The 17,520-nt window shown below is 40.6% G+C and overlaps 1 protein-coding gene across 4 annotated transcripts in view; it reads left to right on the forward strand.

The window, feature by feature from the left end:
• The window catches only part of TARS3 (threonyl-tRNA synthetase 3), a 51,819-nt gene that overhangs the window by 13,780 nt on the left and 20,519 nt on the right, over positions 1-17,520 (forward strand). For 3 of the 4 annotated variants that reach the window (XR_014260298.1, XR_014260299.1, XM_082448637.1), the window contains exons 6-13: positions 110-227; positions 1,784-1,848; positions 2,532-2,582; positions 4,532-4,610; positions 5,519-5,665; positions 6,479-6,577; positions 14,815-14,981; positions 16,646-16,808. Coding sequence is in view for 2 of the 4 variants with exons in the window: in XM_082448637.1 (XP_082304763.1) it covers positions 110-227; positions 1,784-1,848; positions 2,532-2,582; positions 4,532-4,610; positions 5,519-5,665; positions 6,479-6,577; positions 14,815-14,981; positions 16,646-16,808 (889 nt within the window). In the remaining 2 variants the exon portion in view is untranslated. The remainder of the gene's footprint in view (positions 1-109; positions 228-1,783; positions 1,849-2,531; positions 2,583-4,531; positions 4,611-5,518; positions 5,666-6,478; positions 6,578-14,814; positions 14,982-16,645; positions 16,809-17,520) is intronic. The other variant, XM_082448638.1, reaches the window with a different exon arrangement.

Raw genomic sequence — 17,520 nt, forward strand, 5'->3', positions numbered from 1 at the left:
AAAGTACCACGTTCCTCGATGTAGAAGGCTAGTCAGCTGGTGACAAAGGCCACAGGTCTAAGGTCATGTCTGAGCAATCTGTGCTGATTCTCGCTGCTTTTCCCTGCAGGGCCGTGTCCAGCACAGAGCTGCCAGCGCTGGAGACCGCGTGCAAGGCCATCATCAAAGAGCAGCAGCCTTTCGAAAGGTTGGAAGTCAGCAAGGAGGCCCTGCTGGACCTGTTTAAGGTGATTTCGTGCCGGGAACGTGAACAATATTTAACACAGACGACTGGTTTTAACAAATAATTGGCCACTGCTCACCAAATTGTTCCAAACGGGTTGGTTGAATTTTTAATGCAGACATAGGTAGGTAAAGGGCCAGGTGAATAGTTTCATATGTGTGTTTTATGAATCTGATTAATTCTGAGTGTTGTTAGTACTCCGGCTATTGAATTCAGCAATATGTATAATACCATATAAAATTCTGGGTTTTCCTCTTTTGTTTGGGGTTTTCTGCTAATTTTTTTTTTCACATCTTTATTGGAGTAAAAATGCTTTACAATGTTGTGTTAGTTTCTACTGTACAACAAAGTGAATCAGCTATATGTATACATATATCCCCATATCCCCTCCCTCTTGAGCCTCCCTCCCACCCTCCCTATCCCACCCCTCTAGGTCATCACAAAGCACTGAGCTGATCTCCCTGTGCTATGCAGCAACTTCCCACTAGCCATCCATTTTACATTTGGTAGTGTATATATGTCCATGCCACTCTCTCACTTCATCCCAGCTTCCCCCCTCCCCGTGCCCTCAAGTCCATTCTCTACACCTGCGTCTTTATTCTTGCCCTGCCACTAGGTTCATCAGTACCGCTTTTTAAAATTCCATTTATAAGCGTTAGCATACAGTATTTGTTTTTCTCTTTCTGACTTACTTCACTCTGTATGACAGATTCTAGGTCCATCCACCTCACTACAAATAACTCAATTTCGTTCCTTTTTATGGCTGAGTAATATTCCATTGTATATATGTGCCACATCTTCTTTATCCATTCATTTGTCGATGGACATTTAGGTTGCTTCCATGTCCTGGCTATTGTAAATAGTGCTGCAGTGAACATTTTGGTACATGTATCTTTTTGAATTATGATTTTCTCTGGGTATATGCCCGGGAGTGGGATTGCTGGGCCATATGGTATTCTATTTTTAGTTTCTTAAGGAACCTCCATACTGTTCTCCATAGTGGCTGTATCAATTTACATTCCCACCAACAGTGCAGGAGGGTTCCCTTTTTAAATTTTTACATGTCCTCAGAATTTTATTTACTTCATGTAGTTAAAATTGGAATCTTCGAGAACAGTGCTGTCCAATAATGAGATCCACAAATCTGAGTCACATATGTCATCTTAAATTTTCTGGTAGCTACCTTTTAAAAGTAAAAGAAAGATGAAATTAATTTTTATAACATTTTATTTAACCCAATAAATCAAAAATATTGCTTCAACATGTAACCAACATAAAAAGTAATTAGTGAGCTATTTTATTTTCTTCTTTTCACATTATGCCTCTGAAATCCAGTGTTTTGCCCTTGTGGTGCACCTCATTTCAGATCAGTTGCATTTCAAATGCTCAGTAGGCTCCCGTCCTGGATGGCACAGCTCTGGGCTCTCGGCTCTTTGTATCCCCACGGTCTCAGCACCTAGAACATAGCAGACGCCCATTCAGTGTGTGTTGAAAAAAGTTAACATTTTTTCCCACTTAAACATTTTGTGTGATAATATGTAAATGTATTTTTCTTTGTAGTACAATAAATTTAAATGCCGCATCCTGAAGGAGAAGATTAACACGCCAACGACCACAGTTTACAGGTAAAATGTGTGTGAATTTTAAACACTGCTCAGTGGTACATCTGAAGGCATTAACAGTAGCAAGTGTGTCTTTGGTGGGTGGTCTATTTGTAAATTGGCATGGTTGGTATAGTACTACTGTAGGTGGGGACTCTGAAATGTTATCACCAAAGGGGAATTGTTATCGTCTCATTTGTATTTATCAGGATGGTACTAAAAACCCACATTCTGTGTTCTGGATGTTAGCTATAGCAGCCTCTTTCTCCCTGTGAGTAAGACTGTGTTCTCAGGGCCTCACATTTTGGGGGACTGTTAGGGAAAGGAATTCTGTTTGTCCTCCCACATTCTTATTGAGGGGCGGTGGGAGCTGTCATGGGCCATCTCCTCGGGCAGTGATTCTCTGCCTCTTACCATGCCCTCCACTGCTTGGGGTCCAAGAGCATTACCCTCCAGGCGTCAGCCGGACTCACAGTGAGACAAGAAGTGGTGGGAAGCAGAGGCCAGCGGGAGCCCCTACCCAAACCACTTAGTTTTGCTGGGCGTTAGGCTCCCAACCCCTTTTACTGGCCACTTGTTCAGCTGCCTTGTGGGTACTGCTCGTCTCTGTTCCTGTGTGTCCTGCTCTCTGGCTGCCTGTAACCTTCACGGTCCCATCGGAGAAGACCTGGTCCCTGTATAAGTACGACCACAAATATCCTCCACAGGGAACTTCCTTTCCACATTCAAGTACTATGGTTCTCTGACTTAATTGTACTGTGAGTAAAATTGTACCCCCTTTATGCACAGCTGTGCACAGTGCATTTCTTTTTTTAAAAAAATTAATTTTATTTATTTATTTATTTATTTTTGGCTGCGTTGGGTCTTCATTGCTGCACGTGGGCTTTCTCTAGTTGCGGTGAGCAAGGGCTACTCTTCGTTGCCATGCGCGGGCTTCTCACTGTGGTGGCTGTTGCGGAGCACAGGCTCTAGGCGCGTGGGCTTCAGTAGTTGTGGCACGCCAGCTCAGTAGGTGTGGCTCACGGGCTCTAGAGTGCAGGCTCAGTAGTTGTGGTGCACGGGCTTAGTTGCTCCATGGCATGTGGGATCTTCCCGGACCAGGGCTCAAACCCATGTCCCCTGCATTGGCAGGTGGATTCCTAACCACTGCACCACCAGGGAGGTCCCCACAGTGCGTTTCTTAAATGATAAGATGAACACATGGCCGTTTTATGCTGAAGGTGGATACCATGCTTATCTTATTTTTGCTGCTCTCCAATGACCTGATAAGATTTTGTTATTTATTACCTGTAATACAAATAAGTGTCAGTATAATCATTTTAAAGTTTAAAAATAAATGAAGAAATTGAAAAGATATGCTAAGTTTTAAATTTCTGGCTTTTAATACTTGACATTTTGGGTCTTTTTTTCTAACTTAGGTTAACATTGATGCTTATTCTATCAATTGGAATGGCTTGTATTTAATTTTTTGAAAATAAACGGCTTTTTTTTCTATGGAATTATTTAAAGATTAGCTTATTAAAGTCTTTCATGCTAATCAGGCATTTTTTTCCATTTCTCTGAGCATTGACTTACAACCTCCATCTTGGACAGAGAACAATACATTAAAGCCTGGTCATTCAGAGAAATGATGTTTTCATGTTTAAAGCTTCATTGTACTTTGGTGAATAATCCAGTCCCTTTATGTATTCATTGTAATTTTTAACTTTTTAACCAGTGAACTTTAAAAATACTTAAAATTGGTTGGAATAGTTAAGGAACAACTTTCTTTCTTTACTAAATTTTCCTTAAATTGGTTGACGTTAAGTCACCTTAGACCCACATTATTGGTATCTTAACTCTGTTAATGTTTCTGTACTTGGAGAAAAGTCTGCGCTTGTTAGGGTTTGGTGGTCCCTTGTTCATTATAGGTGCAGGTGAGTCCCCAGCTGCAGCCCCGTGTGCTTTAATAGCGGTGTCATCTCTGATCTAAACCTTTGCCTGAGATTTACGTTGTTAAGTCGGTATGCTGTTTTTCTAAACCAAGAGACAATTAGACATTTTGTCATGAAATCAGAGGGCCTAAAAACAAACAAACAAAAGCCCTTGAATTTATTTACTTTTTAAGTAGACTTTATTTTTTAGAGCCGTTTAGGTTCGCAGCAAAATTTAGAAGAAGATGCAGAGAGTTCCCATACACCCTTGCCCCCATATATGCACAACTTCCCCATGGTCAAGATTACCCACCAGAGGTGGGAAATGAGTTACAATCCATCTACACTGATGCTTATATCATGCTTCACTGTTGGTGTTGTGCGTTCTGTGGGTTTGGTGAAGTTTATTTTTAAAGTAAAATATCAACTTAATGCATTTTTTATAACTGTCATATAATTTTGGTTTTGAAAATTAGTGTAGAGCAGGGAAATGGCTATCTGATTTTAAGACAGTGAAGGTTTTCAGGAGCCTTAGGGTGTGACAATGAAAAGTGGTGTCTCTGTCTGCACAGTTTCTTTCCAATGATTCTGTGGCTTTTGAATGTGAGCCAAGGAGAGAAGGCTGGGATCTGAGACTAGGTGAATCGCCTCTTTCCTGCTCCTTAAATTAAAAATTAATTTAAATTAAGTTGTTCCTAAATTAAACATTGCCCCAAAACATAGAACATGGTTTCTAATGAATAGTCCCCAAAGCTATAACTGTGCCTGGGCATGTTTTAAATATTTCATTACAGGTGTGGTCCACTAGTTGACCTTTGTAAAGGCCCCCATGTAAGCCACACTGGAAAAATTAAAGCGATAAAAATTTTCAAGGTAAGGATTGATTTTTTTCTTAATATAGTAAACTTAAGATGAACTAGATAAGACAGTAGTTCAATAATATCTTTTATAACCTGAACACCATGCCTCTTAGAAACACTACATTCATATTTAATTTTTATATGGGCTTCTAAAAATAATATAATTTTTTAGAATTTTGGTAATTAGAACATTATATGTAGCCTTTAATTGTTTATCATTTAACCTTACTATAAGTGTTACAGTGCATTTCTTTTTCATCTATATTAAAATATTGTTCTGCATACTATTGTTTTCTTGAATTGCCCTAATGTGAACAAGAATGTTTATGTGCATGTGAGAATAACATACTGTAGGAAACGGAGAAAAAAAAGGGATAGAGTGGTATGATGCAGAAAACACGCTCTGGAATCAGGAGGCCTGAGACTGACATCATCGTCCTGCCCTTCCCAGGCCTTGGTTTTCTCACAGGTGGAGGAAGGGTGATGACAGTCAGCAAGGCTGGCCTTCATGTCCCCACACCTCTTCCTCCACTGCCTTCTCCTGGGTGATGCACTCGGTGCTTGGCCTTCCCTCATTTCCACACTTTCTTTCTTACTTTTCATCCCTAGAATCCACAGCAGACTGACTACATAATTTACTGATTAATGGTATAATTTGGGCTGGGAAGGTTTAGTTAGAAACAATTTAAGATTCCAAGTCTACAAAAACTCATCTTTAAGTAAGCTATGCTGATGTTAGGGTGAGGAATTGTGTACAGTCATCCCTTGGCATCCACGGGGCAGTGGTTCCAGGATACCCGGCTGATACCAAAGTCCACGGTAGCTCAGGCCCCTGGTATGAACCAACTGTACATGTTTCAGAGCAGTTTTATTTGTAACCAAGGGTTTGGTGTGTTTACCCAAATCTCCTCTGATGTTTAGAATTCCTCAACATATTGGGAGGGTAACCCTGAAATGGAGACGCTGCAGAGGGTCTACGGGATATCCTTTCCTGATGACCAGATGATGACAGCCTGGGAGAAGCTGCAGGAGGAGGCCAAGACCCAGGATCACAGGAGGATTGGGAAGGTACGCCGCGTTGAGCGCTGCTGAGCTGGCCTGCGACCGTGTCTCAGAACTAGGATGTCTTAAAACTAACATTTCTTCTTCTCCTCCTCTCCTGTCTTCTGTTTTGCTGGCGCTCATGGTTTGCTGCTGAGTTCTTTCACGCTCCTACCCCAATGTCTTCTAACCTCTTTCCTTCTTGTATTTTTTATTAGATTTAAACAATTGCACCTTTCATTTTTATCATGATATAAAAATAACCTTTTTTAAAAAATTGTGTATACTTGATAATATACTTTGTATTTGGGAAGCAGAGGAGAAACAAAGAAGATCTGCAAGGAGGCAGACCTGGGTTTAACTCTCAGTCCTGCCATGTAGGAGCTGTTACATGACAGGCCAGGCACTTGCTGTGGAGCTCCATGTCCTCGGCTCTGCTGGGTAGCGTGCAAGGTGGCATGAGGACGGACACTGGGTGGTGGTGGCCGCCAGGGTGGGCTCTAAGCATGACGGCCATGCTGATGTCACGTCACTCAGAGCCCACCTCCAGCCATGTCTCCCCATGAGATATGTACTCCAGAGTGCCGAGGAGGAAATCAGCAGTAAATACTAGGTGAAATAAAAGCCAAGTTCAAAGCTAAGTAACCATAAATATGAGTTGTAATTTTACATGTGCTGTTACATGTAGTTAGATTCAAGTACGGTACTGAAGGACTTTGGAATGTCAATATTAGAATCGGAAATAACTGAGTATATGTTTTATTCCTAGTGTATCATTTGTATACAGTAAATGTTATGCAACGACAGTGAAAATGACATGCAATTATTGTTTTAATCTAGGAACAAGAACTTTTCTTCTTCCATGATCTGAGTCCTGGAAGCTGTTTCTTTCTTCCCAGAGGAGCCTTTGTTTATAATACACTTATGGATTTCATACGAGTAAGTTAACTTTTAAAATATTCTATACTTATTCAACTCCAATTTACATTTTACTATTTTCTCTCATCGTAAAATGGCCAAGCATTTCCATTAATTTTATTTTAATAATACTAAGAATTTTGAACCTCAAAGAGAAATGCCACATTGTGCTTTCAATTAAAAACATTAAAACAATTTGTATTTTTCCTAAATATTTACATTTATCCTTGGACTTCATTAAATGTACCTCTTGTCCATGTAAGTTTCTAGAGCACATAGGATACTAAGATAAACTTCAGACCAAGTGTGGAACTCCCCCTGAGAGAAGGAAGGAGGAAGGGTTCTGTGTGGCACAGAATGCTAAACTGTGAAGTATCATTGCTTCTCAGGATGTGATCCCTGGACCACTGGTGCCCCCCGCCATTGTTTATTATGTGACTCCTGGGTGATTTGGCAGCTCCAGAGCAAAGAGTGAAAAAACAATTTTGTAAAATAGCTACTTGTACAATAGGACAAGTTCAGAGTAGAAAGTCTTCATTAGGACTATGTAGATATTGTTCAGAGGTGACCCAGGCAGACTACTAGGATTACTTTTCCTTTCTGTACTTTCTGTGTCTTTCCTGTAATTAATAATTACCTAAAACTTTCATTTCCTCAGTTTTCTATGTGCCCATCACTAATTCATCCTCAACTTTCTATCAAAACTCTGAAACTCCTTACATTGTATTCTGATGATTCAGGTAATCTCTAAGTAAATTTTTTTTCTTCAAATTTGGTCCTCTCCCTCCAGAATTGACTTGCTAAGATTCTTGACAACTGATGTCTTAGGACTTCTTTTCATCATCGCCCTGGCTACTCCCCTCCTGTCTTTCCTGTGCTGAGCCCCCTCTCCCCTGACCCATGTCTTCCTCTTCCTTGCTTGTCCCTCTCGTTGGGGGGACCACCTTCCGCAGTGCCTTCCTGAGAAGGTACGCGGCCTGTACTGGTTACTCTCTGACTTGCTTTCCTTCCTTCTCTTCTCGGCTGTGTGCCTGGAGGCTGACCTCTGTGGGCTGCATGCCTTCCACAGGGACTGGCCACTGCTTAGCCATGGGAGGAGATCAGAGAGCAGGGAGGTAAGACCTGAAGAGTCTTTGAAGGGTGTCAGGCTTCACCAGGTGGTAATGGCCATCACAGCTGCTGTTTGGGGTGTGCTGTCTTTGCTGGAAAATCAGCACAGCCCCTGGCACCTTGAACTCCCTGGGTTGGAGGTAGAATGTGTGGAGAATAAATAGGATGCCTCTGTGGTAGCCTTAAAAGAATCTTTTATCTCTTATAGATGCAAGACAGACATGGCTGATGATCAGGCCCAAGGCCTGATCCTATGGGTTGCAGTACTGTACAATCATTAATGTACGTAAGCCCAGTGGTCCCTTCCGCTGAGGTAAGGGCATTGGTGGGAAGGACGGGGGTCTCTGAGGCTTGGAAGGGGAATGGTTGGCAGACACAGATGAGGTGAAGAACTCTGAACCCCCAGATATCCGTGTCTGAGGAAATCGGCGTTTCCATGCAAAAAAGAAAAACCTCTCAGAGACTTTGCCTTCTCTTGGTTTTCTGGTACGTGGTCTTGCCTCTTTCCGCAGCTGATTATTTTCAGTTCTGTGCTGGATATTGTATGTAAACATACCTGCAGAGGCTCCAGGTGATGTTTTCTCCCACTTGAGCTGTTACCCATCGCCTAGACGGAAGAAGAAGCCCTCAGTGCAGAGACTGAGCTCAGTCAGGGCTGGGCTTGCGTTTGGATGGGACACAGGCTGCCCTTGTGTCCGGGGCCTGGCCCCCGGGGCTTCCAGCTGAGCGTCTGGTGGCTCTTTATGTCTTCAACCCCCAAAGGCTGGAGGAGAGTCAGCTGTGTCCTTTGAATGTGTTTGAGTGCTGAGTAAAAGGTCTGCCGAGTCTCCTCTGGTTACCACATCAGCGCAGAAGCTCGTAACTCATCTCGGTGCAGAGGAGGCTTCTCAGGTGTAGAGTTCCCGTCAGTGTAAGACCTGTGGACTAAAGAGACGGGTTACCTGTGGGCCACCTCACTCCCCCCACCCCGCCACATTATAAAATGATGATGGAGGAGTAGGAGGCCGGGGACATTCCCACTCAGGAAGGAATGGGGGCAGAAGGAGGTGCTGGGGTTGGTGATCTGTCGAAACCCTGATTCCCACCCGTCTTCCCTGCTCCAAGGTCAGAAAACGCTTGTTATTCAGGACTCAGTTCTCTTCCCTCTGGGCCCTGGTTCTGAGTCAGCCTCCCTGCCTGTGTGGACCTCTGAGCAGCTTTCTCAGCGTCCCCAGCCTGATTCCTTCTGTGAAGGTTGGGGTCCAGAGTCCTCATTTCTTTTCGTGCTGTCTCTGTCCCTTTCAATCCCAGCTAGTACAGTTCCTTTAAGAGTGTGGGGGGCACTTTTACATACAGCGTTTATAATCAACGCTTAGATAAAAGCCATCCCTACGTCTCTTTCTGAGACAGATCCTTCCCTACCCAGGGCTGCCTGGGAGGCTGCTGGGAGATGACACTTAAAAATGTAAAAGCCTCATCTTTAACTGAGTGTACAAAGCGCAGTCCTAAGACTCTTAAAACCCCATTGGGTACTCAGCTCATTCCGAGGTCTTTGCAAAGGGCAGACAGCCGCACCCTAAGATTTTACCTTTGTCCTCAAGAGGCTTGTGACTCTTTTGCTGGGAGGGTCTGAGGGTGAGAAAGTTTTATTTTTGAATCCGGTAGGTCCTGCCACCTTTGTATTTCCTCTAAATTTGTCTCAGAAACATATTAGTGCTCTCTCTAGTTTCTGTCTTCTTGTATTTTGTCACAGGCAGTTAGAAGTCGGCTGTCCCTTTCCACATTCTGCCCGGACACCCCCAGCTAAGTCTGTGAGTTCTTTGGGGACTCCTTCTATTTTCTGTGTTACCTGGGGTGACAGGGTTACCAAATCTCTGGCACCACCTAAAAAGGGTCCTCTTTTCTTCAACTTCCAGTAACATTTTCCTCCCTATTAGTGTTCAGCTCGTCACAGACAGTTTCTTTAAGGCCCTTCTAGCTCTGCCCACCACTTGGCCCTAAAGCCACAGCCCCCTGTTTTAGGGTTACTGGTGCAGCAGCACCCACGGCCAGTGCACATTCTGTCCTGGTTGTCTGTTGTATCGTAGCCTAGAAAACCGTCCTGAAACTGAGTAGCTTAAAACTGCTGATTAAAACTTATCTTTCATGGTTCCAAGTGTTAGGCTCATCGGGGTGGTTCTTGCATTAGGTCCCTTATGTTGTTGCAGGAAGGGGGACCCCTTCCAGAGCCCAAGAGCGGGCTCTTGGCTAACGCTTGGAAATGAATTGTCCGAGGAGACACACGTGCTGACAAAGCAGGAGACTTTATTGGTAAGGGGCGCCCGGGCAGAGAGCAATAGGGTAAGGGAACCCAGGGGGACTGCTCTCCACGTGGCTCGAAGTCTCGGGTTTCATGGTGATGGGGTTAGTTTCAGGTTGTCTCTGGCCAATCATCTTGCTTGGCCCATATTTGGTGACTCAGGGTCCTTCCTGGTGGCATGCGCATCTCTCAGCCAAGATGGATTCCAGCACGAGGGTTTCTGGGAGGTTGGCAGGACATATTATGGGCTGGCGTCTCCTCCCTTCTCCTTTCAGCCCCTCCCGAATTCTCCCCGTTAGTTTTCGGTGGCAGCACCGTGTTCTTTATCAGGACCTCCTGCTGTGAGACAACACAGGCAAGCAGTTATCATAGTGCCTGCCCAAGGCGGGCGGTTTCGGTCAACGGTTCCCTAACAATATTACTGCATTCGGAGGGAGGCTACTGATTGAAATATAAGTTACATTCATTAAAGTGGACAAATCTGAAGCATTTCACGTGTGCACATCTACCAGCCACACTCAAATCAAGACCAAGAACCTTTCATCTTGTTGTGTGTCCTCTTGGGTCTCTTCCCGGTTGGTACCTGCCTCCCCTCCCCTCCCCTGAGATCATCTCTATGCTGATTTTGGTTACCATAGATAAATTACCCATGGTTTTAAACTTCATAACATGGAATCGTAGTATTCACTATTGTGTTTCTGGCTTCTTTTGTTCAACTTAATGTGTGAGATTCATCCAAGTTGTGTGTATTTTGATTTATCCCGTTTTATGACTATAGTACAATCTGTTTATTTATTCTCCTGTAGATGCACATGTAGGTTGTTTCCAGTTTGGGGCTATTACATATGAAGCTGCTGTGAACATTCTTGATCATGTCTTTGGTGCTCCCAAGAACCCACTTCTCTTGGGTATTTACTTGGGAGTAGAATTGCTAGGTCCTGGGGAAGTAATGCCAAATTTTTTAAGAAAATGCTGAACAGTTTTTATGTAGTTGAACCACTTACTACTCCTTCTAGGAATATATGACTAATTAATTCTTCTACACTGTTAAAAACAAAATTCAGCCAAATAAATTTGAAGAACTAATTGGCTTTATTCAGAAATTCAAGAATCAGCAGCAGTAGGAGGGGTTGTAAGAAATGGCAGGTTTTTATAGATAGAAGGAGGGGAGGGGGCGAGAAGGTGTTAGCAAATGAAAAGAAAGGATTATTTCAGGCAGGCTGTCTTCTACTGGGGGAGGAACAGCAGGGTCGGTCTTTCTCAGGCAGTTACCTCACCAGTGCAGATCAGGACATTTCAGATGGGCTGTTGTAAAGGTCACATCTCTGGGGTGGTGGGGGGTTGAAACTGTCTTGGTTTCCTGTCCTGGGTTTAAGTGACCCCGTTTGGGGCTTGTTATTTCTTTTTTAACACTTGTTATAATAGCATTATTTTGCATATCCCTGATGGATAGTGATGTTGAGAATCTTTTCATATGCTTATTGGCCACTTGGGTGTTCTCTTTTGTGAAGCTCCTGTTTAAATATTTTGCCCATTTAAAAGTTTGGGTTGTCTTTTTATTGTTGATTTGTAGGAATTTTTTTCTATATTCTGAATCTGAGTCCTTAGTTAAATATATGTAATAAGTATATTTTTTCAGTCTGTGGCTTCTTGATTTATTTTTTAATGATGCCTTTGGACCAACACTTTTTATGTTTATCAATGAAGTCCAGTTTACTTTTTTTTCTTTTCTGCTTAGTGCTTTTCACGTCCTATTTAAGAAATCTTTGCCGACTTCAGAGTCATGAAACTGTTTTTCTTTGTTCTGTTTAAAAACTTGTTTGCTTTCACTCTTAAGGCTATGATTTACCTTGGATTCATTTTGCGATTCTGTGCTTATCCAGTAACTTCAGTACCATTTATTACTGTAGCAGAATCTTTGTCCTAAACCAAATCATCACATATATATTTTTTCCGGGTATTTATTCTGTTCTTCTGGTCCCTTTGTTGTCTGGCCTTGCATCAGTACCACGCCGCTTTGATTACTGTAACTGTATTTTAAGTCTTGGTGTCAATAGTTTAAGTTCTTTAATTTTATTATTTTTCTTCAGGATTATTTTGGCTATTCTTTGCATTTCCATATAACTTTTACAAGAAGCTTGTCAATTTCCTAAAAAAGGAAAAAAACACTGCTGGGATTTTGATTAGAATTACATTCAGTCTATAGATTAATTTGCAGATAATGACAACAATATTGAGTTTAACAATCCATAAATATGGAAATCTTGTCAACTCATTTAGGTCTTTATTTTCCCTCAACAGTATTTTGTTATTGCTACTTTAGAGGTCTTAACACATCTTTCATCAGATTTATCCCTAGATATTTGATTTTGTTAATGGAAACAGCAGAAAAAACACACAGAAAAATGCTAAACATCGTTAGTCATAAAAGAAATGAAATTTTCAATAGAAACCCTAAAATATAGAAGACAGGAGCAATACCTGAAAAATGTGAAGCCAAGAAATCTATATCCAGCCAGAGTAGTCTTGCCTCTGGGATTCTCCCGTAAAGTTTCAGCTTTCCCAGATCTGCTGAGGCTGTTGCTCATCTGCTTTCCAGATTTGTAAGTATATAGCTGTCATCTCCTCTCCTTTTTCTCTTTGGCCTTGTAGATTTATGCTTTTATTAAAACTCTGGTATTTTAGTGTGATTTTAGAAAGGATCTGTTTAAGTGGAATCACTTTAGTGTTTATAATGAAAAATTACTTAAGAGAATTTCTCTATGCACTGATATTTAGGTGCTATTTCCGGTGGCCAAATCACAGGTGCAGGTGGAGATTCAGTACCTTCTACGGTCTGAAGTTATTACTTCGGGGATGAAATATGCTTTTTAATCTTCAGAATAAGCCTTCAGGATTTCTTCAGATCAGACTGAGCTATAGACTGCTCAGTCATCATGACTTTGCTCTTTCTCAGACTTGATTTTCTTTACTCTTTAGAGAAAGAAATTGATGATATGGATTCAGATATATTTTTCCCCAACTTTTTCTTTCGAAAAGTTCAAATCTACAGAAAAGTTAAAGCGCAGTACAGTGAGCGTACATATGTCCTTCATCTAGATTCATCAATTGTTAAGTTTGCCAATTTGCTTTCTCTGTCTCTGACATGTATGTGCATGTGAGAGAGACAAAACAATATATATATATATATATATATATATATATATATATATATATATAACACACATATAATATACAGAGATAAGGTGGTACACATGCAATATATTTATACATTTTATGTATAAATATAGCAGTTGTTTTTTGCTAAACTGCATAAAAGAAGTTGCAAACATGACACTTGCCCTCATAGGGCATAGTTTAAAATCGTTTCCAAACACCTCAACAAAACAAATTCCTAACATGATTGTGTCCAGAGTGGGTTAAAAAAAATCTATCAATTACTATCTCCTGAGCTTAGCTTTAAAAGTAACCTCTAGTAAAAAAGAAGCCAAAACACAAAAACCCCTTTAATTTCTGGGACCTTGTTTGTTTTTAAGTTTATTTATTTATTTATTTGATTTTGAACTGTGTTGGATTTTCATCGTTGCACGCGGGCTTTTTCTAGTTGTGGCGAGCGAGGGCTACTCTTTGTTGCAGTGCGTAGGCTTGTCATTGCGGTGGCTTCTCTTGTTGCAGAGCACGGGCTCTAGGCGCGTGGGCTTCAGTAGTTGTGGCATGCAGGCTCAGTAGTTGTGGTGCACGGGCTTAGTTGCTCCGTGGCATGTGGGATATTCCCGGACCAGGGCTCGAACTCGTGTCCCCTGCATTGGCAGGAGGATTCTTAACCACTGCGCCACCAGGGAAGTAGCTGGGATATTGTTTAATCTGAGTATATGGAGCCATCTGACTTACCACTAAATAATTACTGCCATTCATAGTAACCTATAATTTTGTTGAAATTTTCCGATTTGGTAAAAACAAAGGTTAAGTAAAGAAGCTTACTGGATAGCTGAGACCCAGGCTCTTCACGACTGGACTGAAAAGATGCTCAGCTGAAGAGCGACAAATAATATATCCCTGTCAGTGATGCAAAACTGTTCTTTGTAGTAATTTTGAAATAGTATGTTTTATATTTTTTTAATTGTATAAAAAATATATTTTTACTTAGCTAAAATATGGTGATCTAGGTTTGTGCCAGATGCCCATTAAATGATTAACAAATGTTGAAACTCTAAGAAACACTGAACAGAGATCATCAGATTGATAACTTGAAGAAAAAAAAAGCAAAGTTAAAGTAAAAGAACTCTGCTTGAAAACAAGATTCTCTTTTCCTGACCCCAGTGATGGAATGAGGGAAGCTGTTAGTTGATAGAGAGGGAGCAAAGCCAGCTCATGACTCAGTAGATAACAACCACTTAAAATATTACAAATTCAAATTCCCAGCTTTATTTCTATTTAAAACTAAATGGGTCAAAACTGTAAATTAACATGGCACTCAGAGGCTTATTGAGTTATAAAATTATTCTACCTCTTAAGTAATAGAAAAAAAACCCCTGCTGTTTATTTGGAATGTACAAGGATTTGGGAGTTTGTAGTTACAGAAAGTTTATATATATAGTATTTCAATTACTAATTCTCAAAGAATTAAAACATTACATACTATATACTATTATACTATAAAACAAATATACTTAATGTGAAAATTATACTGAGCATACACTAATCTTTCTTTCATGATCCATAGAGTACCACCCTTAAAGCCAAGGGCATATTAACCATGAATTAATGTAAGACATAATCCTGAATTTAAAAATCTTTGTTCACAGTGTTATTTGCCTGGAATTGTGACCTGTCCCAGCAGATTTTAACTTTGTGTGTGCGTCTCTTTTAGGAGGAGTACCACCGACGCAGCTTCATGGAGGTGCTCTCCCCCAACGTGTACAGCAGCAAGCTCTGGGAAACCTCTGGACACTGGCAGCATTACAGTGACAACATGTTCACCTTTGACATTGATAAGGACACTTTTGCCCTTAAGCCCATGAATTGTCCGGGGCACTGGTGAGTATTAAAAGTGAAGCAGATCTGTGCCTATAAGCGCATAGCAGACTTCCTCACAATTAGTCTTTAATATTATTTTGCTTTTTGGAACTAAGTGATTCCTTTAATCTGAAGAGTGGTGGTTAGAAATCATCTTTACCAAGTTATTTCATTCTAGAGAATAAATTTATTTTTTAAAATATGTTTGACAGGTGTGGGATGTTAGCTGGAAACCATTTAGTATTTTGTGCTTCTCAGAGGATAATGTTACATATCAACTTTATGAATTATTGTAATATTTCTCTTCCTAATAGTAATACACTTCAAATATACGTATTTGCAGAACATCTAGTTCTTACATACTATTTGGGTTGATTGTAACAAGAACAGTGAGGTCAAAATAGATGACTGGATTTCATTGTTTCTAAGTTGGCTTTACCCCTGAAATTGGGACGTATCTTATAAATGTTATCTTAACATTATGCCATAATTTAATTAATGGTTATTTTCTTTTTTAGTGAGGTATAAAATAATGGTACATCTTACAATCAAGGTTGTCTTAGAGTCTGTGAAAGAATGTAATTATCATAAAGTTGCATGGTATGCAAATGCAACCTTGTAAGAGTAGCAGATTTTACAACTGGAAGTGAACAGATACAATTCTCCACAAAAAAATATCCTAGCTATTGTAGCTTTGTATCATCAACTACATAGTTTCAGGTAAATTTACCTTAGAAGGTAACTAGTTAAAACAAACCTCTGAACATTGAAGAAAGCTCTTTGCCCTTTTCAGTAAAGACTGAAAGAAGTTCAACTTTATGATGGCAGCATGTAAAAAATATATATTTATCTTTAATTTTCTAAAAACTGTTATGTAAATATTCTATAACCTCTTTTTAAAAACAGAAGGTGGAGGCTAACCTAGTGCTTTGCATTCTCTAAAACACCTGTATTAACAACTTCTTAACTCAGTTTCCCATTGGGTACCAGTTGAAGCTGTGATTTCAATAGAATTAGAAGAAAGCTGAACACAAGTAGAGAATGCAATTTTGTATTTTCATGTCTTAGAACAAGGAAGAGCAGGACCACAGTGGCCTAGTGGTAATGGGATATGGGAGCCAGGGGTGCTTCCTGCAGAAGAGAGGCCTTTCATTCAACAGAGAACATTAGCCGAGTGTTTCCAGTGCTGGGAGCTGGAAATGCAGAGGTGATTCAGACGCAATCCATTACCCCCAGAGCTCATGAGCAGAGTGGGGAAGGAACAGATATATAGACAGTCAGTTATAAAAATAGCAAGACCAGTGTCAAAATTGTGGCAATTCCAGCTGTTCTTGGAGCCTGAGGCAAGCCTGACTAGCCCTTCTGGGGGAGTGTCCAGGGCTGCTTCACTTAAGAAGTAGCCTTTGAAATGGATTGTAAACGGTAAGTGGATATTCCCTGGGTGAATGAGAGTAGGGAACAGCATTCTGGAGAAGATAAGAGGATTCTTTCTCAGAGTGTGCAGTGATGTAAATTCAAGGTTCACTAATTCATGGGAGAAGAATTTTTGTAAAATTGGTGATCTGAGAACCAGAATAAGGTGTTTACAAATCCTGAGGCATTTAACTGTACCTTATTAACATCTAGATCATTACATAATCTTTTCCATGCTAAGGAAAAGCTGTGTGCCATTGTGTCTTTTCTAGTCTGATGTTTGCCCATCGTCCACGATCTTGGAGGGAAATGCCTATTAGATTTGCTGACTTCGGAGCTCTTCACAGGAATGAGCCGTTGGGAACTTTGAGTGGCTTGACCCGCGTCAGGCGCTTCCAGCAGGATGACGCTCACATCTTCTGCACTGTGGAGCAGGTAAACGGGGACACGGGGGAGGCGTGGTCAGCACAGGTCCCATGTGCTGCCTTGGACAGATCGCTGAGTCTTTCAGAGTTGCTGTGAAATGTGTTGTTCAGTCTAGTCTCTGAGGGCCCATCAGCTCCAACATTTTGTGATTCTCTAATTTGGGTCATAGATCAGTAATCTCATGACATGAAAAAGTTTTTTTCGAACATAATTTATTTTATTATAAAGGAACCTAATTCTCTGAAAATTCGAAGGTCTGTTTGATGCTATTTAAAAAATTTTAACAATCAGTCACTGACAGAAATCAAAAGTAAAGACAATTTTATTATTATATATTGGAACATAAATCACATTGTTGTTTATCTATTTTATGTAAAGTAGTGTGTGTCTGTTAATCCCAAACTCCTAATTTATTCTCCCCCTTCCCTTTCCCCTTTGGTAACCATAAGTTATTTTCTGTGTCTGTGAGTCTGTTTCTGTTTTGTAAATAAGTTCATTTGTATCATTTTTTAGATTCCACATATAAATGATATGATTTTTGTCTTTCTCTATCTGACTTAACTTCACTTAGTATGATAACCTCTAGGTTCATCCATGTTGCTGCAAATAGCAATATTTCATTCTCTTTTATAGCTGGGTACTATTCTGTTGTGTGTGTATATATATATGTATACACACCACATCTTCTTTATCCATTCATCTGTCCATGGACACTTAGGTT

The sequence above is a fragment of the Balaenoptera physalus genome (assembly GCF_965194825.1).
Source record: "Balaenoptera physalus genome assembly, chromosome: 2".
NCBI lineage: Eukaryota > Metazoa > Chordata > Mammalia > Artiodactyla > Balaenopteridae > Balaenoptera > Balaenoptera physalus.